This window comes from Copadichromis virginalis, linkage group LG19 (assembly GCF_057382275.1).
Source record: "Copadichromis virginalis isolate Kocher_CV1m ecotype Utaka linkage group LG19, C_Virginalis_male_GT1.1, whole genome shotgun sequence".
Classification (NCBI taxonomy): Eukaryota; Metazoa; Chordata; class Actinopteri; order Cichliformes; family Cichlidae; genus Copadichromis; species Copadichromis virginalis.
In genome coordinates this window covers 26,468,001-26,490,636 of record NC_140636.1, presented here as the reverse complement: position 1 = coordinate 26,490,636, position 22,636 = coordinate 26,468,001, and the positions used below count along the sequence as shown (strand labels likewise).

The window sequence follows — 22,636 nt, the reverse complement described above, 5'->3', positions numbered from 1 at the left end:
AAATTAAACCAAAATGCAGAAGCAGTGTGTGAAAAACTAAGTGCACCCAGTGATTCAACAGCTTGCATAACCACCTTAAGTAGCAATGACTTAAAATAATTGTTATGTATGAATTTATGTGCTCAACTTTCCTTTTTTCCCCTTTTTCCTAAGACAAATAAATAAATTCTGTACACTTAGCTTGAAATTTAGTTGGATTTTATAGAATATTTCATGCAAGAAAGTTGACAAGCACAAAATAATTGATCAAAGCTGTCATGATATTTAGGGCAAGATTTAGTAAGTTTCTAGAAAACCTCTGTTGTCTACAAAAAGGCCAATTGTTAGTTTTGTGACTGAAAGCTCCCTCTGGGGTAATTAGCATTGAATGATCCAACAGTGCACTGATTTATGTACAAAGATGCAGTCACTTGAAAAAATTACTGGTACAGGGCAGCAAAAATTAGTGGCTCAGGAGCACAACTTAGGTCTTAAAAATAAAAAAGTATAATCAAAGGCCAGGGATTAATCCCACACTCTAAACACATTAACAGTTGGATTTTGACAGACATCCCCACATTGATGGGCAGCAACAATTGCTTCTAAGATCATTGTAAGATCATTGCTGAGGTCTTTCCTCTGTGGCAACATGAATACCCCAAGACCAGCAATTTGTCAAAACTTTGTACAGAGCTGCTTACCGTCTTAGTTCCTGTGGAAGCAGTAAGGATGCGCTTTCAATTTTCCACAAACACCATTTCAGCATTTTGGTTTAATTTTTATTATTTAAATAACAAAAAGACAAAGACAATGCTTTACGTTTTGGTAATTCGAATTCAAAATGGACCATATCCATCCAAACCAAGGCCTGGGGAGTAAAAACGTAAAATAAAACCACCATTTCTGGCATTCTTCTAGCTGGTTGTTGTTCAGGATGAGCCCATGCACTGTCTTGTATGCTGGTCATCCTGTACCACATTTCACTGCCAAGAAAAGTTTTCACTTCAAGCTTTCAAACATCATCGCTCACAAGTGCGAGTTCTTCTGAAAAGGATGCGAGTCTCAAAACAGAAAAAGGGTCCTGCTTGAAATGACAATTTGCTACAACTTAGCTATTTATATCTGAATAAAAGAGTTTTTAGCATTCCAAAGTCACTAAAAACAGAATAGCCAGACTGGTTTCAATTTTCTCTTTCCTTTCCAAGCCATTTTGAAGAAGCTGGGTTTTTTTTGTTTGTTTTTTTTTGTTTTAAATATGTGTAGGTGTCTGAAATTGTATATTCATATTCTACTTTAGAAAACTCAATTTTTGGCTTTAATTTTAAAGTTGAAGGAAAACTGAGACAAAGAGCTGCAGAAAAAATAAGCTTCAGGATAGACTCTGCTCACTGTCCCCACCATCTGGTTGCAGAAGGTTCCAACTCCGATCTACATGTCAAGTCTACTATTAAATCACATCTCCAGATTTCCAAGAATGTGCAACAATACTGTCATATCACAGCAACACTAACTTCAGTAACATGTACATAAAAGTGCAAGTGCACATCTACTCATCTTTTTTCAAGAGAATCACGTAGATCAAATCCACAACAAGCTTCTAAATACACATTTAATTTTCCTTTAATTTTTTTTTAAAGCCACCATGTTTTTATTGAAATGTTAGAAGACATTTAACGGACTTCAGCTTAGTGTCAAAAGTGTTCAAAACCAAGAAAACAAAACAATCCATTAAAAACACTGCAATAAGTATCAAGTATGACCACAAACACTGTCAAATAAATAAATGCGCCTCCTCTGATGTAAAATACACTATTTCCTCTTATAAATTAAGGCGGAATGCAGTTTATTTTCACTGCCCCTTAAACGCACTTGCACCTTTCATGCAAACCAAACTAGACTGCCAACATAACTACACAGTAACGTCAATAGAAAATTTTATATATTTTTAAAAAAAACCCAAAATGACAGTCGATGACTATAACAAATGTCTATTACCTGCACTGAGCAAGTCATGAAATATTGCACAAAGTTAAGGATCCTGACACAATAATAACAACATGGAGATACTAAATCAAGATGCACAATAAGACCAAAGTTTCAAGCTCACAATGTGAGCATTCCTTTATGATGGGCCAGACAATTTTAACTATATTCTCAAGTGTCAGCTGAATTATTGCTGGGGAGGGAGAAAAACAGTTTTAAAACAGAATCTGAAAAATTTTGAACAAGTTTTGTAGCCAAGTATATTCTTAGAAATACATCTCCAAGTGTTATGCTTTTTAACTCCTGCTGAGCTTGAATCAGAACAACTGCAGCACCGATGCTAACGGCATTTTTAAAGAAACATACACAAAGGTGGACATAGTTCTTTTCTAACTGGGTGAGTCTTTTACTAATAGGTGAACAAAGCCATGTGGTAAAAAGTAATCTCCATTAAAGATCAAAGCAGTGCGTTTGGTTTTAAAAGCCTAAATCTTTGACACTTCTAGTTAAAATATGGAAACTAGCTTGTGTACAATCACTAGTTTCATTAGATACCTACACTGACAAGTGGACAATTTAGTGTGAATACAAAACTAACAGCCAGATATTAAAAGCAGCTTCATACAGCCAGATGTCTATTGATGATACTGAAATCGGATTAACTACAGGCAGCAAAACTATCAGCAGTGCCAACAGACTGATTCAGTTTGCTGTTCTTCTGCAGTTAAACTTGTGTCATGTTTCAAAAATCATTGTGGAAAACATCTAACAGATGCTTACTTGCCTTAAAATATCGGTTTTGTTTAAGTAGCATCAAATCCTCTCAACCTACATTGGTCCATAAGTTGTTAACATCTCAAAAGTGTAAAAGCTTCCAGTGAAGAAACTTTTGCTTGATAAGTGTTAGGAGCGCTCTAAATTTGCTACCGAGGGAAATAAAACAAAACTGAAAAACAATTCTAAAAGGGTAAATAAAATAAAAAAAATCAAACAAACAAACCAAACAAAACTTGCAGCAAAACAAAACAAAATTTAATGGTTTATGTTCAAAGGGAAACAAGCAAAACAAAAGAAAGGAAGAAAATTAAATCTAAACTGAAATCCATAACAAAGGCCATTCGAGATAAGCACTCGTTAAAACAAGTTTGTAACTTAATACGGTAACAAAACTGTATGAATCTACAAAGAAATATAATCAAAAGAAAATAAACTCAAAAGGAAAAGGAAAAAAACAAAACAAAAATCAACAGATCAGCAAACAGCTAGTGGCATTGCTCTCAGTAAGAATCAGTATTATGTGTAAATAATTAGTACCTCATCAAAAGAACAAAAGAAAAAAATTAATAACTAGAGCTCAGCTGATACCTGTAAATCTCAGCTTAATCACAGAGGTTTTAAGTATCTGCAGATTATGGTGAACAAAAAAAAAAAACAAACCAAACATTGGCCAATGAGAATCCAGTATCAATTGGGCTCCAAAATATTTATCTTGAACATCTGCTTAGAAAAACTCTTGCGAGGTTATCAGTATCTCTCCCTGCCTTTGGTCCATTTTAATTTGTGACTCACTGACTGGGGTTCATTTGCAACTCGCATCAAACAACTTATAATTAAAGACACTTTACATATGGATAACAAAACAAACATTTCCCTTCTAGGGCTCACTGTTTCTTTTAAGAACTCTTAAACCTGCCTGGAAGGTATACAGAAGTAATAGATTACCATCAAAAAGACTGATATACAGAGCAACCTAAAGCTGGCTGGCTAAAAGTGCTATGCTCTTAGACTGACTTGTAGTAGTGAGTAGTTAAAAGGTCTACTGGATGTCCACTGTATGATCGTTTAAGGCATCTATTTCTACTTGTGATGAGGAGCCAGGACAGAGCACTGCTCTTCCGCAGTAAAACTGTCTCATTAAAAGGGGGAGGGCAGTCTTTAACCCTATCTTTACACCAAATCATTCATTGAAAAGTTCACACTTGGGATCTTTTACAATGTTCTGATTTGTTTGTTTTTAGTGCACTGCTAAGAATCATTGGTTTGCCTCCTTTATGCAGTTCCTACAGCTTTACATGCAACACATATAGACAGGATTTTAGTTTTTGAGATAAGTTTCACAAAAAAATGTTGGTGGTAATTTGGGATTTTAGCCTCTCCATCCACTCCAAATTAAAATTGAGTGTCCTTGAACCCCAAACAAACAACAATGGAGAAAAGAAAAGAAAACCTTAGACACTTTTGAGACAATTACAAAGGTGCAGAAGAGTGAACATGTCACTTAACTCTGAATATGATGAAACTGAAACTGGTGTGTCTAACATTGAAAACTTAAGCTTTCTGCAATAAAAGCCTGACATGGGTTACTTCCCGCTTTCTTCTACACCTGATTGTCCGGCTTATTCTACTTGTGGCCCTTGCTGGTCTTAAAGGACACTTGCAGTATCTTGTCTCCAAGCCGGTAGCCATTCAGGCTGGCGATGGCCATGGCGGCCTCCTCGTAGTTTGTCATGGTAACGAAGCCGAAGCCTTTGCACTTGTTGGTGTTGAAATCTCGGATGACCTTGACATTCGTCACGGCACCAAAGGGACCGAACATCTGCCACAGGATGCTCTCGTCTGCGTCCTGGCCTAGGTTGTATATAAAGATGCACCAGCCAGAGGTGGAGTTTCCAGGGACACTGACGCCTCCCATGCTGCTCATGTGATCGACACCCATGGGAGAAAACCTGAAAGTGAGAGTATTTAGCATACTTGCTGTTACTAAGAATGATAACGTGACTGATTATTGTTTTTTTTTCTTAGATAATCAATGAAATATAAAAATGGTAGCATTTCAAGCATCAGCACCATTCAGTTTATATGTATGTAGCTCTTCCCTCACCTAAACCGCTGTGCCTGGTGGTGTAAGGGTCCTCCAAAGCGTCGGGATTGGTTGTGGTAGAGCTGAGAGAGGAGCTGTGTGTTCTTCACCTGGTTTGGGTTGGCTGCAAATTTTACTGTGATTGGCTCCGAGGCTCCTGGTGGCTTTTGACCATTTAGGTTTTTGACAGCCTCCTCCGCTTCTGCACGCTTGTCAAAACGGATAAAAGCCACTCCACGGGATGAACCTAGGTTTGAGAGAGCAGCTGTAACCACCTACTCCGATACAAGCCGCATGAACTGCATTTAGCTACTTAGCAGTAACTGATATCACTTTGTAAAAACAAACTGTTTATTTAATTTCAACAAAATTTTTGGAAAAAAAAAGCAAGGAAGCCATTCACCTTGCGTACCTGTACCTTGATCAACAAGTACCCGGGAATTTATGATATGCCCGTAACGTGAGAACATGTCCTCCACGTCCTTCTGGGTCATGTTCTTGGGAAGTCCGCTGATGTACAGGTTAGCATCCTTTATTGTGTCCGAGCTGGGCCGTGCATATGACACCTGGCGACAGGAAGCAACAAACGCCTGATTAAAACTCTGATATGCATGCAGAAATTGAAAAAGAATTGCCAAAGTAAAACATCTAAACAGTAGTTTGATTGAACAGAGATTAATATAGCAGTGGTTTGGTCATATTTATACATCTTTTTATTCAGCTGAACACTGCTGTGTCTGTCCATCAGAAAGCAACATTTTGGATTAAAAAACTACAAAATAATCTGGTTGTTTTAGACATCAAGTTTTTGGTCTGAGTAAAAAAATAAATAAAACAAAAATGGGTGAGGGGGAGGATCAGAAGCAACAGAACATTACAGTGATAAAAAAAGAAATCAAATTGATCATTTTGAAAATTAAATACATTTAATACACTTACTGTGACAGAATGTGTCAAATAAAATAAGTTGAATTAAAGTCAAACACCAGAGACTTATAAGATAGGGCAGTAAGTGAGCGTTAAAAGCAGTATTTCTTTCCTCGGGCTGACATGTACTAGCTAGATAGCGGACAGCACAAGAGCCACAGCAAAGTTAAATGACATAACATCTTTGCTTTGAGAATTGTAGAACACCTTATTGCACGTTACCTTGATAGTTTTGGACTGTAGCCTTAGTCCATTCAGTGTACTGATAGCTCTTTCTGCATCACTAGGGTTAAGATAGTTAACAAATCCGTACCCTAAACTGTGGCCTAGAGAAAAAAAAGGAAAACAATAAAATAAAACAAAAAAACGTTTTATAGTTCAAAAAAATCTGCAAACAAATAAATATTAAAAATAAAAACAAATCTCAAACATTGCATGCTAGAATAAACAATTAAACAGGGCTGGGCTGGTTGGAATCAATAAAACAAGGCTATGATAATCAAAAATGTTCAGGAAACTACTTCCCAGCGTGGGCAGGAAATAAATTTGGGAGATCTCTCAAATAAAAGTTACAGAATCACTGAGGGCAGAAAACAGGCCATTAATAAACAGCGTCCAAATAAATAAAATTATTATAAGACAAATCTCCACCTCGACATGGTCTGGCAATGCCACAGCATGTATTTTTGGCCAAGTCTAACAGGAATCCTTTTCTATTTAATCCAAGATCTTGTTTGGATCTGATCTGACATGATTTATTGCTTCAAAACTTTGCATACCTGCAACTTTGTCTCTTATTAGCTTGGCAGACTCCACCTCCCCAATGCTGCTGAAGAGGCTCCGCAGCTCATCCTGCGTCATGTTCTGAGGGAGGTAGTTCACGATCAGGTTGGTCTTGGCATCCTTCCCCTCATCCCCTCCCATGTGGTCTTCATAACCGTTCGACATGTCATACACCTCCTGCAAGTCAGCCAGGTGGGCCGAAAACACAAAACAAGGTAAGCACGTTGGGTAGAACAGAACTGCTGCTGAAACCGATTTAATTACTTACAGAAGACGGTCATTTGGAAGTTTACCCCAGGCCGTTAACTGCAAGTACGTGACCTGTAGTAACCTTTAGATTTTGAACTATTTATTAAACAAAATGATGCAGTAAAAATTAGTAATAATAGTGGGCATACTGGACAGTTTTGATAGTTACTAGAATTAAAGAAAAAAAAAAAAAAAAGGTTTGCACCAAATGAACAAAAAGCTCCTGTACAAGATCCAGATGCCTCCTTTTCAACTATACGGTTAATAAGAAAAGGAGGTCACGCCAAGTAAAATCTGATTATTGTAGTCAACACGGTAATCTTAGTTATCCATCACTTATCCATCTACCGGACTTAAAACATGTGTCTTTTTCAGAAGATTTATTTGAAGTTTAATTATCTATCATTCAAAGTCCATGACTCTTATAACGTGGCAATTTTTGACCATAAAGCCTGTCACCTAAAGAGAAATAGTGGTCCCTGTTTGCCTAAAGCAAACTTGTCTCAGGTGATCTGCATGGCAGCCACAGGCTGAGTGACAGCACACAGCAGACCAGGTTCCCACAAGAGAGTATGAAAAGAAATGTGATTTTTCTTGTTTGTTTCTGTAATCATCGGAAGCCGAAACTGTAATAGAAAGCAAATGCCAAATACCTACCAAACAACTTTTCAACTTTCCTGTGTGTGATTCACTTTATATCCCAGTCTGTCAAGTACAGTAGAGACACCAATTGTTAGGTGCAAAAGAGACTTTGAATTCACACTTTAGTTCCCTTAACTTCATTAATCCTGGGACTTTCTGGTCAAAAAGGCCAAGATCATTCATACTGCTTGTAAGTGTCTAGAAAGGATAGTAAATACTGGAATACAATTAAGTCATAATCCCAAATATATTAGACAAAGATGTGAATGGATGTAAACTTTACCTATGTCAAAGCAGTGATTTACACTAAGCTAACATGAATATGCACATTTTAAAAACATAACAAAGCTGGTACCTAACGTTAATCCTCATGATTATGTCTAACACGAATTATCTGCAATGTGGTCTTATGACACATTTGATAGGACTAACATTATTTTAGATGACTAGAAAATGTCTTAAAATTATTTTTTTTAAATACCAATTCAATTGTTGTTTTCACAGCCCGCACTACAGAATACACTAGTTGAAGACTGAAATGCGATTGGGCCAAGAGTCAATATTTCAGCTACATAATATTGTTTGTGTGTCTGGCTGATAACTTTTGATTATTTGCTTGAATTGCAGTGTGCCTTTTGGATTTTTATTATCTTTTACAAACTTGTTACGCTGTTACTATATAACAGCCAACTTGCTTTAAGTTGTAATTGATGCCATTAATATGTTGTACACTGACCATACTGCCAAACAATATGGTCAGATACTACAGTACTCACTGAAATGAAAGCTGGCATTCGTACTCACTTTCATATACTTAATGTGTCCTCGACGAACTGCCATGAAGACACTTCACTGCTCCTGAAGCTACGCGGAGAAAAAACAAATATCAAACAACGTCAGGGCAACTCAACAAGCAAATAACATGCAATAATAATACTAAGTGCAATAATCCTTTCTGTCATCGTTGTATTTTTACTCAGTTGTATATAGTATTTGTATTCTATTTTTATCTTATTGTATATTTATTTTATTTTATTCTACTGTATATAGTATTTTATTCTATTCTGTACAGTTGTGTACTGTATTTATTCTTATTGTATTCTAATTTTTGCCTCATAACTTTTGCACTGTCCACTTCCTGCTGTGACAAAACAAATTTCCCACGTGTGGGACTAATAAAGGTTATCTTATCTTAAACCTACAATCTGATCAAGATGACATTAAGATGCAGCACATCTTATAATACAGAACCTTGTATTGGACATTAAAGCTCTACAAATTCCTTGAAAAATCATGCTACCAGATTGTCTATAATGCTTTAAAGGAGGCAGCTCTCCCAGCTTAAATGCTCTCCTGTTTACTTTGTTTCTCACATGGGGCGCCTATGAATGAAGTCACAAACTGGACTGGTATGCACATTGTGTAAAGAGACCATAAAAAGTGCAATTAATTTTACATTAAATGCATCTCTCTCTCTCTCATATCTATCTATCTATATGATAGATATAGTTTAGCAGTAAAGTTATTCTTAGTTAGTGTATTGTCTGTCTTGTCTTAATGTTGGTTTAAAATGGAGCACTGTAACAAAAAATAATTTCCCCCAGGGATCAATAAAGTATTCTGATTCTGATTGATTAAACATTGGGTCTCACAAAATGGGCATACATGGAGGTCACCAGCCAATCCCACTCTTATCTCCTGTGAAACACATCTTTTATAGGAAACGGATAGATAACTTTTGGATCAAATTTTATTTTCCTAACATAACCTCCAAATAAAACCAAACTATTGTGAGAACAGAAATGGTTTGTTGACTCTGCAAAGACAGGGGTAAGGGAATACAAAAAACCCCCCCCAAAAAAACCCAACTATTCACCACATAACAACTTAAAGAGTCCAGACAAGCCGAACTGCCGTGCAAGATAAATCGTTTTAGAGCAGTTGCTGAATATTAACTGTTAAAGCATGGAAAGTTTCAATTAAAGACGCTCTTACATCTTTTCAATGAACACAAGTAATCCTGATGAAAAACTGGGCTAGCGCACTAGTATTTTTTTTTCCATATTATCCAGTCGGATATGGAGCGGAGCTGATGTAGCAGCAGCGTTAGATCAGAATTTGAATGTGCAATATTTGAATGAACAGCTTCCAAGAACAAGGGAACTGCGAGCTACTGTGCTCACTATTTAACGCGGCTAAAATAAAATAAAAAAAAGCACTATTGAGAAATCTTAGATTAATTTCTACAGTGACTCCGCTTTAATACTGCACTTTTGTTTTAAACACACGGGTGAACAACACATCGACTCGCGAGCTCAAAATCTAAATCGGAAACGTGCACGGGCCCGGCTAGCAAAATTTTATAGCATTAGCAAACTAGTGAGCTGCATACTCCACGCTGTTCTGTGCTTACAATGATTACGATGACAAATGTGTACATCGGGATTAGCAAACAGAAGGTAAATTTCTTATTCTAACTTAAATGTTATAAGGGTCCGTAATAGGTCGCAATGTGAAAAGTAAAGTGACACCGACGCCGGATAGCTAACACAAAGCACCGCTGCCCCATTTTTGAGAGCGTCACATGAATGCTTTTCTGTCCCTGTGCCGAAACCCCAGCGGCCTGCTAACAGGCCACAGAGGCTAACGCTAGCCAACAGCTATACAGGCCGCGAAAGTGGCATGGCAGTCATTTGCCTTTGACAAACCTTTGCACGTCGAAATATCGAAGCAAAGGCTAGACGACTCCGTGGAAGCATTTGTTACCATGAAAGCTCTTACCAGCTTTTAAGTGGTGCTTTTTGCTGTTTCTGCTCCCTTCGCCTATTTCTTTTCTTCTTGGCAACGTCCACTTCCCTCCAAGTCGGCCTCACGTAACGAAGGAACCCAGAACGAAGCTAAGTGACGGAAACAGCCACGCCCCCTCACGGATCTGAAAGACGAGCTGTTAAATCGGCACGCCTCTGCAGGAGACGACGGTGGGATCCGCATCCAGTATGGCTAGTTCGATCAAAGCTAAAAATATTTCCTCTGTAGATATGATTAATTTGAATAAACTCCGGACCCCATGAAAGGCATGCTGCAACACATAAAAACACAAATACTCTAGAGATGAAGAGATTACCGAGGAGTATGCGAAAAACGAAATATTATATTACTATTTTGAAAATAAACTAAAATAATTTAGATTTTTTTCCTATACTATTTGAGATTTAATCTCAAAATAATATTTCACGATTTATCTCGAAATTTCGACTTAATTCTAAATTCAGCAATAATTATAACAACAACAACATCAACAATGATAATAAACATCAATCCTTCCAATTTTGTAATTATATTTATCTATGTTTTTTATTATTTATTATATTTTTATTAATAATATTATCATTAAAACATCTTTGTAAGGAGGTAACGTGTATTTTTTTTTCCGTTTTTAACCCTTTAAAATAAATACTTGACATCAGGGAGTCTTATTGGCTTATAAACCTTATAACCTTCCCACAAAAACTGACCCCAAGCCGTAATGAAAAATTGCCACAGGCAGATATTTTCTTGGGCCCTAAAACACAGCATCTCATATTCTCTCTCTCTCTCTCCCTCTCTCTCTCACACACACACACACACACACACACACACACACACACACACACACACACACACACACACACACACAAACTATTACAGTATGAGTACAAAAACACAAGCTACTCATCCATCAGAACTTCATGTTTTGTGCTAATTTCCAGCGCTGCTCACATCCAAAGTCCTAGCACTACACTCACACTGCCCTCTCCTCCCCTTCTTTTTTTGAGCATTTTGAGCATTTTTCTTTGCTTGCTTAACATAATTTAAAATGACTCTCACCTGGCTTACTATACTGGAAAACCAAATTGTTTATTTTGACAGGTTCGGACATTTCAGACAAATGACTGGGAGTATAGGATTAAGAAGTACAAGTAACTAAATTCCCAGCATGCAAATCCAACATAAAAACTTTTCAGAAAAGTTGCCCTTTTTTACTTAGTGGAGTTTGAAATAGCTAATCATTTGCAGCAAAAAGTAAATTAGTAAGGAAAATCTATACAGTATTAAAAAAAAAATACATGACATTACATTCCTGTGTCAGGTGACCTCAATAGATCACATGATAGGATCTCACAGTGGTTCAGCCGAAACATCTGGTGGTAATGATCCACACCTTTTTTCACACCTTGGCTCACATGATGAGGCACTTGATAAATAAGGGATAACCAAGCTTCTTTGATCAGAGGGCATTATTGTTAAAGGCACGTCTATATAAAATAGAAAATAAAATAACAATAATTTGGCTTTCCAACAATGGCATCATTAGGTTTATTTTTCATCTACATCAAATGGACAAACCCCAGGTTTTGGCAAAGGGTGAATATTTCTCTGGGTCTTAAGGAAAACGAAAAATAGTTTGTTGGTTGACTTGTTGAAAAATATTATTATATCTTAAAAGTCCATGTCACAATTTAGTGACCATAGGGATAGGGATCACATGTGAATATCAGTGCAGAGAAGCTTAAATTGCTAAATGCAATGTAAAGTATACAATTAGTTTCCACTTCATTTATATTTCTTTTATAAAGTAATTCTGTATGCACCACTTTCAGTCTAATAACAAAACATTATTACACAGGCAGTGATGGAATTCTCCACATACAGTAATGCACTGACAATCAAGATACAAACTTACCACAATTCAACCACACACACTCAACACAAATATTGCTTGAGAGAGCTATAGCAGAAATGTGCCAGCCCTCTGTAGGCCAAAAAAAGTCTGACAGTAACTCATATTGATCAAACCTAATTTAGGATATATCTCTAAGCCCTTTGCCCCATCTTTGCCTACATTTTGTCAGGCCAGAAGTCCACACAGGCCAGTTCTGCAGTATGTTTACATAATTACATAAGTTCTTTAGGGATTATTAAAGTATTCTGATTCTAATGTTTATTGCAAAAAACTGTCAGTCTTTTGGTGACAGACAATCCAGTGATAACAATAGACATCTGTACATGTATTACACAAAACGACTTTCTCCAGTTTTACATGTTTCATAGTGTACCGGCAAATGACTCAATAGTTTTGACATTTGAACTATATCTATTCAAAGTGTAGTGATCTTCCATCCATTAGAGCATCTTTAGTTTTTCTCCAGTACTTGGTACCTCGTAGATCTATTTGTTCTCATGAGCTGTTTCACCATCACAAACAACCCAATCTGCAGGAGAAGAAAGAAAAAGAGCAGGATTTTGGTTATTGGCAAATAATCACCTTCTGCAGCCTGTGTTAAACATGTGTAAGAATTTATGATTAAAAGCTCAATCTAACACCACTAAATGAAGTAAAACCATTGATAAATTGCATGATGCAGAAGATGTTTAGGTGGATTCATCATTGTAACAGATGAGCTTTTATGTTGTTAACCACCTTAGTTAACATGTGTGATGTAGAGAAAATGGAGTGTGAAAAGTTTAAATATTCATTAAAATGTGACACATTTTAAAGATTTTAATAAAAAACTATCAAATTATTGTTCATGTTTTTAACGACTGCTTTAAACAACATTTTTATTTTGCCAATGGAATAAATAACACTATATGTCAAATGGACTTCCACACAGGCAGTGATAATGGTGCGCAGTGAAATGTTATTTCCAATGTCACAAGCTTAGGACCTGAAAGTTGTTGAGCTTTACTCGGCATCCAGCTGGCAGCACATCTTTGTAAACAGTCCTTAATGTTAAAAGGTTGCTACTAATTGAGTTGGATTTTAGATTTTTTTGTTTGACAAAATAGGTCAATTCAATATGTCAGTCCAGGCTTTGGAAATTTTGTTGTGCATTTGTCTATTTTCTGACATCATACTGGTTATTAATCTCTTTTTCTCTTCCAAGGCATGTGGAAGAAAGATGGCCACCCTTCCCTGAGCCTGGCCTGCTGGAGGTTTCTTCCTGTTAAAAGGGAGTCTTTCCTTCCCACTGTCGCCAAAGTACTTGCTCATAGGGGGTCATATGATTGTTCGGTTTTTCTCTGTATGTATTATTATAGTGTCTCCCTTACAATATAAACCACCTTGAGGTGACTGTTGTTGTGATTTGGCGCTGTATAAATAAAATTGAATTTACATATTAGATATTGTGCTAAATATTTGGCCAAACTAAAATTAAAGATAAGATTAAAGCTTGCTCTCATGATAACAGTCTCCCAGTGTTTCATTTTTCTTTCAGGTGTGCATTTTATATGCAATGTATACACAATATGCAGTTCAGAAATGTTTAAAGTCTTTCAAACCTCCACCACATAAACTAATAGGGAGCTCCACATGTCCATTTTCAGCGCAAACTGTATGACCTTCGACAGCTCCTCTTGGCAGCCCTGAAAGATTGAGTCAATGAACAAGAAAATCAGAGAATCATATGGGTCTAATCAAACCTTCATGAAGAAGCTTGATGAATTTATCAGGATGCACATGTCTACCTGTGTGTAAATTTGCCATGGCTGGTAAACAGTGCCATTACAAGTGGGGAAAGTAACGTTGCAGCAACTGTAAGGAAACCTGAGCCCTCCACTTTTATTAAACCAGGTGGTTTCCAGCCAGTCCGTGTAGTTCTTCACACCACAACATTTGAGCTAACGGAGACCAAAAAAAATCACCACAAGTTAGTAAAAGACAGTGGAAACTGTCAAAATGTACATATATTATATTTGATTGACATGAGTATGAACAGGATTTGTTTTTTATTAGAATTTCTTAATATATCATGTATTATATCTGACCATAATACATTTGTCCATGTATTATGGACAACTTACTTTAAGCCTGATTTTTCTGGATGAGGTAAAGCAGATCAGGGCTGAAAATTATAGCACTTTATAGGCATCTTATGGGACGCTTTCAGTCAATACCTAAATATCCTCTTGAGTGAAAATTTCCATTAAGGAAAGATTATATATTTTGATTTTTAAAACATCATCTATTTAGAAGATATAGCTGTTGTTTTAGTATTACTGCTGCACAAGCTACACAAGTTTTACAACAACAACAACAACAAAAAAAAGCTTTTGTAGGGATTCATAGTCATGTCCATTTGACATATTAAAGTACAAACCTCCTCTTGCATAGCATCCACAGATCGAGAATTGGAGTCCTCGCTGCTGCCGGTGTAGTTCTCAAACACTCCACTGAAGGGAGCCATCTCTGTATCCAGCTAAAGAAAAAGTTGGAAGAGACAAGGAGCAAAAACACATATGCCTCTTTATCCCAAGAATAATCTTCTTTTATCATGAAAGCACAATTGTCCAATGCTTATTAATTTTTAAGTAATCTTACATACCGTCACTGAGTGGAAATAAGCCAGTGCTGAAGCCGTACTTTTCACACAAAAGACCACAACTAGGAGGTAAACAAACTGGAGAAGAAAACACTTTTTTATGTAAACTCCAAACACTACATACACATAGAGATAATCACAGTCACAAACAGACTGACAGCCTCACCAGTCCCTGTAGACAGATGGAATCCTTGAGGCTCACCCAGGAGCCGAGGCATCCGGTGACCAATAGCAACGCAGCACTAGTGACTATGACCAAAACTGTCAGGGTCATGTAGGACTCTGAAAAAAAGCGGCTATTCTCTCCATACTTTATCAGCAGGTAAACTCCATTCAGCCACACCAGTATCCCCACTGCCTGATAAATTAGAATAAGAAATTATAAAAGTTATATTTACACATGCTATATACAGCTTCATGGGTTATCACCACAGATAACCACACATCTTTTCTTTATGACAATAACTTAGTAAGAGGTCTCCTGTTTTGCCAAGCCATCTTTGCTAAGCTCAATATCTGCCAACTCTTCTGGTTTCATCGTACACACAACAACGTGTCCAAAGAGAATAACTCTTTCTTTTACAAGATACTTTGTTCAAACCTATTTTCACCTGGAAGCTTTCTAACCTAGCAGCTACAGAAGTGTTACTACACCAGTTGGGCTACATGCCTCACATCATAGTTCTTGGAATTCAGCTGGCAACCTTCCACCCACTGATGCATTGCTGTTGGCTTACCCTAGCTGTTATAACTGTGCGTTAATTTAATTCAACACTGTTTCAAGAAAATCACAGAGGTATGATCAAATTTAAAAAATAACTCACAGCAGTTATACATGTTCCTTATTCTTTTGTCCAGGAAATTCAGAGGAAAATTCAAATATGAATGGCTTAAAATGAATTATTTGAAGAACGAGGAGAGCATTGGTTCTTTCTACTGTTCTCAGGTGTGTAGCTTGTTTTTTATGTTACTAACTTTGTTAAAAAACTCATACAGTTACCACAGAACTAATCATAGGTTTGCACTGTGTAACAATAAAATAAAATAAAATAAAGGGAAGTAAACATGGACTGTTAAAATGTACAAATACGTTTTTTAACAGGCATGATTATAAAAAGAAATATAATAATAAACCTTCCACTCTCCCTTACTCTGATTTTTCTGTAGTTCCTGTTTCTCACATGACCTTCTCTGTCGCGTGACATGTGACTCGGCACTAAGGTTTACATGTAAAATCGCAAACAACATCTTTTATATCAGTAGCTTTTTTTTTAAAATACTGTATTTACTATTTTAAACAGAAGAAAGAATCAACACTTGGCAAAAGTAAAAACCCTATTAATCACTCTAATAAAGTTAATTTTGGTAATATGATTGGAAGGAGAATACAAGATAATACAGTAAAAACTGTAGCAAGGCTGAAAAAGTCTCACCTACCAACATTAGTTGAGAAGTCAACTGAAGTGCTGTTTTTAAACAGTTTGTTCTCGGATCACTCATTTTCAGAGTAGCCTATATAAGCCGAGAGAAGAGAGCGCGCAATAATCGACGCCAGGTGCGGATGCGTTAAAGCAAAGATGACATAATGATAAATGAATCGCGAAGCCTCTGTGGGTCTATGCAAAGTAAGGACAATCTATCTGATAAAACGACGTGCGCCTGGAAGCACCTTAGTTAGAACGTAGACTAGTTAAACTTCCCTTCCGCACTGACCAAAGATCAACTTCCCGTAAGAACGCGGAAACCTCTTTATTGTAAAAACGTAATAGAAGCTCCACTAAGCCTCCAGCAAATATTTTGTGGTTGTTTAACTTCTGGTGGAATCACCAGTTCAATCACACACTCCAAGTAAGAAATCCTGCACAAGACCTCACACGCTGTGCATTTGCTTTTGTAACGCTTGGTGTATTTCACCTCCGTATATCTGCACTCACCTGTGTCGCAAATGGAAAACGTTACTTTTTCGAGCAGACCCCTACCTTCCCTTTGCAATCCTATCTTACGTCAACACTGCCCTCTTGTGAATTTAAGCGAAATTACGACAAAGTGAGAGTTAATTTTTGATTGTGCCACAGTGCACGATCAGTGATTGGTGAGTAGGTCTAACTCAAACAACTAGTAAAAATTGTAAAAGTATTTTTTACAGCTACAAATGCAGGCATATTCTGCAAACATTTCCTCGAGTTTAAAAAGTAAAAGCAATATTGTGTTTTCTGTCAACACCACCCTGGATTGGAAAAGAAAATAGATGCACTTGTATCTGCATACAATTTCATTTTATGCACTTACATTTTTGCCTCAAATTTGTAAAATTAAATTTTGACTGAACATTGTGATGAATGATAATGCACTATGTCTTTATTTAACGCCAAAAATATGCTTATATCTGCAAGACTAACATAGTGCCTGCAAATTTATGAATTTATATGAGCGCTAATCTGGGTTTTTGGTGATGAAATTATTTTCTGTGTTTAAAGTATTTCTGATCTATTAAACAGTTGTAAGTCAGAGTGTGAATGAGGATGGTGATGGGAGTCATGGTGGAACTGCTGGAACATGTTGGACATACTTTTAGCATGATCAGCAATCTTACAGGTCATGTTACATTGTAAACGTAACATGACCTTTAATATTATTATTACTATTACTATTATCATTATTATATTTAAACAGCCACCTTTGTCAGGAAATGTGAACAGAACAGAACTTGGTGTAAGAATTTTTAAAATCCCTATTTCAAAATTCAGACAAAATTCATGTAATACAATCAATCAACCTAAATCTGTAATTTGTACTTAGTGAGGTTAGAGTCAGCAAAACACTCTCCAGTATCTACAGCCTGTATATCACTGATGATTAAAGATGAACTTTTCTTAAACTGGTAAAACTGGCAATCATTCAAAACAAAACCCATACAGTCAAACCAATATCGTGTTTGCACGAGGAGAGAAAATTTGTGTGTGAAATGCAAAGTGAAATAATTATTCAGCTTTGTTACATTAGTGACCTGATGAACCTGTTAAAAACCAAAATCACAGAAAACTCGTATAACATCAGACTGTTCACACCCTACATAAGATCAGTGATACTTGAGTTTTTGTTGCATCTTCATAAGAAATAATTTTTAATTGAAAGCACTAACATTATGCTTTGAAACGGATCAAATATTATTAGATCATCCAAATTATTACACGGATTTTTACTGTATTTCCTAACATAGAAAATTAATTTGTTATTGGTATTTTTTTTTTATTTTTAGAAATCTCACAGAAAAGATTTATCAGACTCATTAAGTCTAATTTTGATGGTTATAATTGTGTTGCTTATAAATCTTTCACAGACATTAAAAAGAAATGCCCGAGGCCTCTGTTTGAGGCTGTGGAGTTTTCTTTTTCTTTTCCCCTTTTTCTTATTTTATTGGGAATCCTAAACCAGTCAGTGAAAAAAAATAAGGTGACATTTAGATTGCCATATCTTTTGTATCTGGTGATATTTGATAGCAGGGAAAAGTAGAATGTTTTCATTTTCAGTTTTAATAACTGAAATGTGTACTCGAGTAAGACCTGTTTTGTTTTGTGGTAATTAAATGGGAACATAAATGAATTATGTGGTGTCTTTAGATTCTTTAAAATATCTTTAAATAAATTAAACCTTAGAAATACAGTAAATAATGATTTTTCTGATTATTATTGCTTGCTTAAGTCTTTAAGTGCTCATCAGCTGTGTGTTCAGTGGTCTGTGTCAGAGTTTCTTCCTCTTCAGCAGCTGCAGTCAGTTCCTGCTGTAACAGCTCAGTGTCTCTGCAGTCTGACTGAGGAAGGTTTTTGTACGACTACAAATCACTGTGTGAACACATAAGCACTGTTTATTTCATGGAAACTCTGACAGTAGTAAACTGCTGCATCTTCAGCCTGAACTCCACTGATGGTCATTGCTGCGTCCACTCCATCTCCTCGGCCAGAGAATCGAGAAGAAAATTCACTTGTGGGTGTTGTACCCAAGTAAATGACCAACTTTGGAGCTGCTCCAGATTTCTGCTGATACCAAGCTACTTTACTATCTCCATCTGTCCAAGTATAAACTTTTGGGTTGGTCCTACAGGTCAGAGTGACAGTGGATCCAGGAGTAAATGTCACTACTGGAGGTTGAGTCACAGTCACCTGACCGCTGCATCCTGCAGACAAAAACAAATCATTCATTTATCAGCAGAAATCAATGAGAGAAAAAGCAGCACATCATGTTTGAAATGTTGCTGAGTGAATGAACCTGTAAAACAGCAGCAGGTCAGCGTCCAGATGAGGATGGTGATGAGAGTCATGGTGGTTGTGCTTTCTGCTGTGTTGACTGACAGATGTGAGTCCTGCAGTGTTGAAGTCACAGGACTATAAACCTTCTCAGTTCTGGAGGATCAGCTGATGATGCAAAGCTTCCTCTCTATGGAAATGATTTCTCTGCTCTCAACACACTGAGGGCAATGTGGGGAACAAAATCAAAAGAAAATTGATTGAATTAATACCATTAATGATTTTATGGAATAGAGAAAATATATTGGAAACATATTTATGCATTTTTAACACCTGGATTAAAATGGCACTCTGGTTTGTATTCTTACCTTTTGATTTTGGTATCAACAAATACAATATAACTGTAAAACTGTCTTCAGTATAGCCTCATAATTCATGATTTTTTAAAAGTTTTTCTGTTTGCTGTTTTAAACAGTTTTTTGTTTGTTTGTGTGTGTTTTAAAAGTATGTTTAGGTTTATGTGAAAATTAAGTTTTGTCTTTCAGTTCTTAATACTAAAGATACAATTATGATAATTAAGATTTAAATTCATTAAATTAGTTTAAGTCACTTAAGTTAAATCATCTTATGCATTTAATCAGGTGTACTGTGATGTTTTATATTAAAAGGTTCATTTTCAGTGGTTAGAGGTTTGTTCAGAGTGCAGGAGGTTTTTGTACGGCCACTTAATGAGTTTGTATCACTGTGGTGGACTTTTGGTGGAGGAACCAAACTCATCGTTGGCTGTAAGTACCAGAAATTTGTCATTTTTGAAAAATGTGGTATTTATTAAGCATATTTTTAACCTACAAAACAGAACTTTGAACAAATTCAGTGATTATTATTAAGTTGATGTCACAATTTTGAAATGAACTTTTCTTAAATTAATATTCATTTAGTCTTTTACATAACACAAAACAACAAATTGTAATGTTCTTTTAGTTATTTTTGCTTCTTTCAATATTCTCTTGTTAAGATATTAAAAGCAGTGATAGTGACGTTTTACTTCACTTTGATTTGAAATGTATTTTTACCACTGAATTTTAAAATAAAAACAAATATTGAATTATGTTTTGTGGAGTTCTGTTAGAATCAAAAATAATTTTCTCAGTATATTTAGATCAAGTTTTTGTTCATGGTTGATCAATTTCAAATGAAGTTTAAAGGAAGTGAAAGAAACAGATGTGAAGTTTTAACTGTATTCTCATGAGTGCTTTAGCTTTGTCAGTTTCAAATAAGAAAATGATCACAAGTCAAGTTATTAACTGTAACACACTATGAAATAATAAAGGTTTGATCAGTAATCACTAAATATATATTTATTCAGATGTTTGTACATTTGTATCTCTTTTTTTTGGTTCTCTTCAACTTTTTCTCCTCCAGCGGGTGTGGTGAGGCCCACCCTCACAGTCCTTCCTCCATCTAAAGACGAAGACAAACAGAGTAGTGCCACTGTGGTGTGTTTGGCCACCGGGGGCTTCCCCTCAAACTGGAATTTGGGCTGGAAGGTGGGGAGCACCAGCACATCCTCAGGGGTGTCAACCAGCCTGGAAGTCTTGGGGACAGACGGCCGCTACAGCTGGAGCAGCACCCTGAGCCTCTCCGCAGACCAGTGGAAGAAGGCGGGCTCAGTGAGCTGTGAGGCCAGTCTGAGTGGACAGAGCCCCGTCACTCAAACCCTGGACCCTGACCACTGCTCAGAGTAGAGCTTCAGCAACACTTCCTGTCTGCATATGATGTGTTTTATAGTTTGATGAAGCTACATGTTTCTGCTGTGGCAATATTTCTGCAAACATTTGACTTTCTATTGATGTGCATGCTAAGTATGTCCATGTTGTTTTTTAAAACCATTGTGTAAAGAAAAGTAAAAATCACAAAATAAAATCACAGCATAAGAAAAACCACTTTTGTTTTGCTCTTGGGGAGAAGCTTTTAAAAGCTTATTTGTGTGCAAAGTCAGCGATCGTCATTGACCTTTGAAACAAAAAATAAAGATACCAACCAAAATCCAGCTTTATACGGTGAGGAGTTGGAAAATAGCCATCATGGTGAATGGAACTTTGTCTTATTGCAAAATGTAGCTGAGTCTCTGCTGCCCCACTACAGCTGAACTTCCCACCTCCCAAATAAAACTTTAACACCTAATTCCAACCCTGTGGTAGGAAACTGATAAAACATTTTCATGCATGAAGCACAATCATTGTTTAGTTCAAATCAAAGTAGATTAATTTTATTTAAGTTAAAAACTGTGTACAGGGTCTGGGTTCAGTATTGGGTTCTGATTACTAGACATATTTTCTGTGCAAGTTTTTTGACTAAGACTTGAATTTTGAGCCTCCAAGCCCATCCAGTCTGGTTTTCTCAAGGAATTAATACTGCAAAAATCTGACTCAAAGTATCATCAAAGAACAACACATGTTCTCTTGCCTCCCTGTGTGGCCTTCTGGCAAACTGTAGAATCAATATTAAAATTTTATTAATCAAATTTAAAGCCCTTCATGGCCAGGCTGATGTTTGTGCAGCACCACTGCTAACAGCATGTTATTGCAGTCAGTCGTTTGAGGCTGTAGCAACTACATTTCTCTGCATTTTCTGCTCGTTTTAGTTATCCTGATCATTTGGTTATTTCATTTTGACCTTTGTTGTCATCAGTTACTTTTAAATATGTATTTATGTGTGCTGTGATATAAAAGCTTATTTCTTATAAGTTGATTTTATTTAAAATGTGAAACACCTTATAACTTTGTGATTTAAAATGTACTGTATGAACAAAATTATTTTCATATTACCTTATTATCCACAGCAAATTAGAAGTAATACAAAATGTAGTGAGATAAGCATAATATGTTGCAGATTCTAAACAGTGTTACTTAATTTAAAATCTTCTTAATAATGTGATCAGGAATATTTTAGTTTCCACCTCTGAAAGTGAACTCAGTGAACCAGTGATGCATGTCAGAGTCTGTATCAGAAGCTCACAGCTGCAACACTGCAAATAGTAACTGAGGGAGGCTTTTGTAAGACTCTGTATCACTGTGTGAACTCTGGGCCTCTATATGCTCCCATACAGTAGTAATCTCCTGCATCTGCAGCCTGAACTCCATTGATTGTCAAAGTGAACTCAGGCTCAGATCCACTGCTGCTGAAATGACTCGGAGTATCAGACTGGCCTCTGCTGATTTTGAGAAACAGCCGTTTGGGAGGCTGTCCAGGTTTCTGAAGGTAGTAACTAAGTCCAGCAACTCCTTGTGGCACTAATGGTCACAGTGCCTGACAGACTTGGCTTAACAGAGTCAGAAAACTATTGGCAAAAAACTTTGAAATGAGAACTAAAATGATTTGAATCTTGAGGAAAAAACAACAGAAAATGTATCAGGTTAAATCAGAGAAACATGAGCAGCACAAACCGAATTAAAAACAAACAAGTAAAAAGTCTCTCACCCTGACTCAGAAAGTCAAACATTACAATCAGAGTTACTGGAAACATCACTGGACCCTGACCACTGCTTAGAGTAGAGCTTCACCAACACTTCCTGTTGGCATCTGATGTGTTTTATAGTTTGATG

The 22,636-nt window shown here is 36.5% G+C and overlaps 2 protein-coding genes and 1 pseudogene across 8 annotated transcripts; 1 reads left to right on the top strand and 2 right to left on the bottom strand.

Annotated features, from left to right (window-relative positions):
* Positions 1 to 1,583: 1,583 nt before the first annotated feature.
* Positions 1,584 to 10,341, bottom strand: elavl1a (ELAV like RNA binding protein 1a). 6 transcript variants are annotated; one of them, XM_085442468.1, is made up of 7 exons: positions 10,205 to 10,341; positions 8,228 to 8,287; positions 6,529 to 6,721; positions 5,972 to 6,075; positions 5,226 to 5,388; positions 4,844 to 5,069; positions 1,584 to 4,688 (listed from the first exon to the last, which is right to left on the bottom strand). In XM_085442468.1, the coding sequence occupies exons 2-7, from the start codon at positions 8,261 to 8,263 to the stop codon at positions 4,364 to 4,366; spliced, it is 1,047 nt and encodes a 348-aa protein (XP_085298594.1). In that variant the 5' UTR covers positions 8,264 to 8,287; positions 10,205 to 10,341; the 3' UTR covers positions 1,584 to 4,363. The 6 variants fall into 6 exon arrangements, with proteins under 6 accessions (XP_085298594.1, XP_085298595.1, XP_085298596.1 ...); XM_085442469.1 differs by having other exon boundaries at positions 5,235 to 5,388; XM_085442470.1 differs by having other exon boundaries at positions 6,529 to 6,709.
* A 960-nt stretch (positions 10,342 to 11,301) lies between these two features.
* tspan37 (tetraspanin 37) lies at positions 11,302 to 16,539 on the bottom strand. Its single transcript, XM_085442474.1, has 7 exons — positions 16,225 to 16,539; positions 14,954 to 15,145; positions 14,791 to 14,865; positions 14,566 to 14,664; positions 13,934 to 14,086; positions 13,748 to 13,831; positions 11,302 to 12,675 (listed from the first exon to the last, which is right to left on the bottom strand). Exons 1-7 carry the CDS (start codon positions 16,285 to 16,287, stop codon positions 12,598 to 12,600), a joined length of 744 nt encoding a protein of 247 aa, XP_085298600.1. The 5' UTR covers positions 16,288 to 16,539; the 3' UTR covers positions 11,302 to 12,597.
* A 3,144-nt stretch (positions 16,540 to 19,683) lies between these two features.
* On the top strand, positions 19,684 to 20,966 carry LOC146686263 (immunoglobulin lambda constant 2 pseudogene; annotated as a pseudogene). Its single transcript, XR_014916667.1, has 2 exons — positions 19,684 to 19,816; positions 20,454 to 20,966. The product of XR_014916667.1 is annotated as an immunoglobulin lambda constant 2 pseudogene (transcript).
* The last annotated feature ends 1,670 nt before the right edge of the window (positions 20,967 to 22,636 follow it).

Bases quoted from the DNA above. Each gene is read 5' to 3' on its own strand.
- elavl1a (XM_085442468.1), bottom strand. From the start codon at position 8,263: ATGGCAGTTCGTCGAGGACACATTAAGTATATGAAA. The intron at 5,070-5,225 runs GTGAATGGCTTC...TCTCAAACCTAG, and splicing joins TCAAGGTACAGGTACGCAAG to GTTCATCCCGTGGAGTGGCT. The intron at 4,689-4,843 runs GTGAGGGAAGAG...TCTCACTTTCAG, and splicing joins CACCAGGCACAGCGGTTTAG to GTTTTCTCCCATGGGTGTCG.
- tspan37 (XM_085442474.1), bottom strand. From the start codon at position 16,287: ATGAGTGATCCGAGAACAAACTGTTTAAAAACAGCACTTCAGTTGACT. The intron at 14,665-14,790 runs GTATGTAAGATT...CTTTTTCTTTAG, and splicing joins CTTATTTCCACTCAGTGACG to CTGGATACAGAGATGGCTCC. The intron at 14,087-14,565 runs GTTTGTACTTTA...GGTCTCCGTTAG, and splicing joins TGGATGCTATGCAAGAGGAG to CTCAAATGTTGTGGTGTGAA.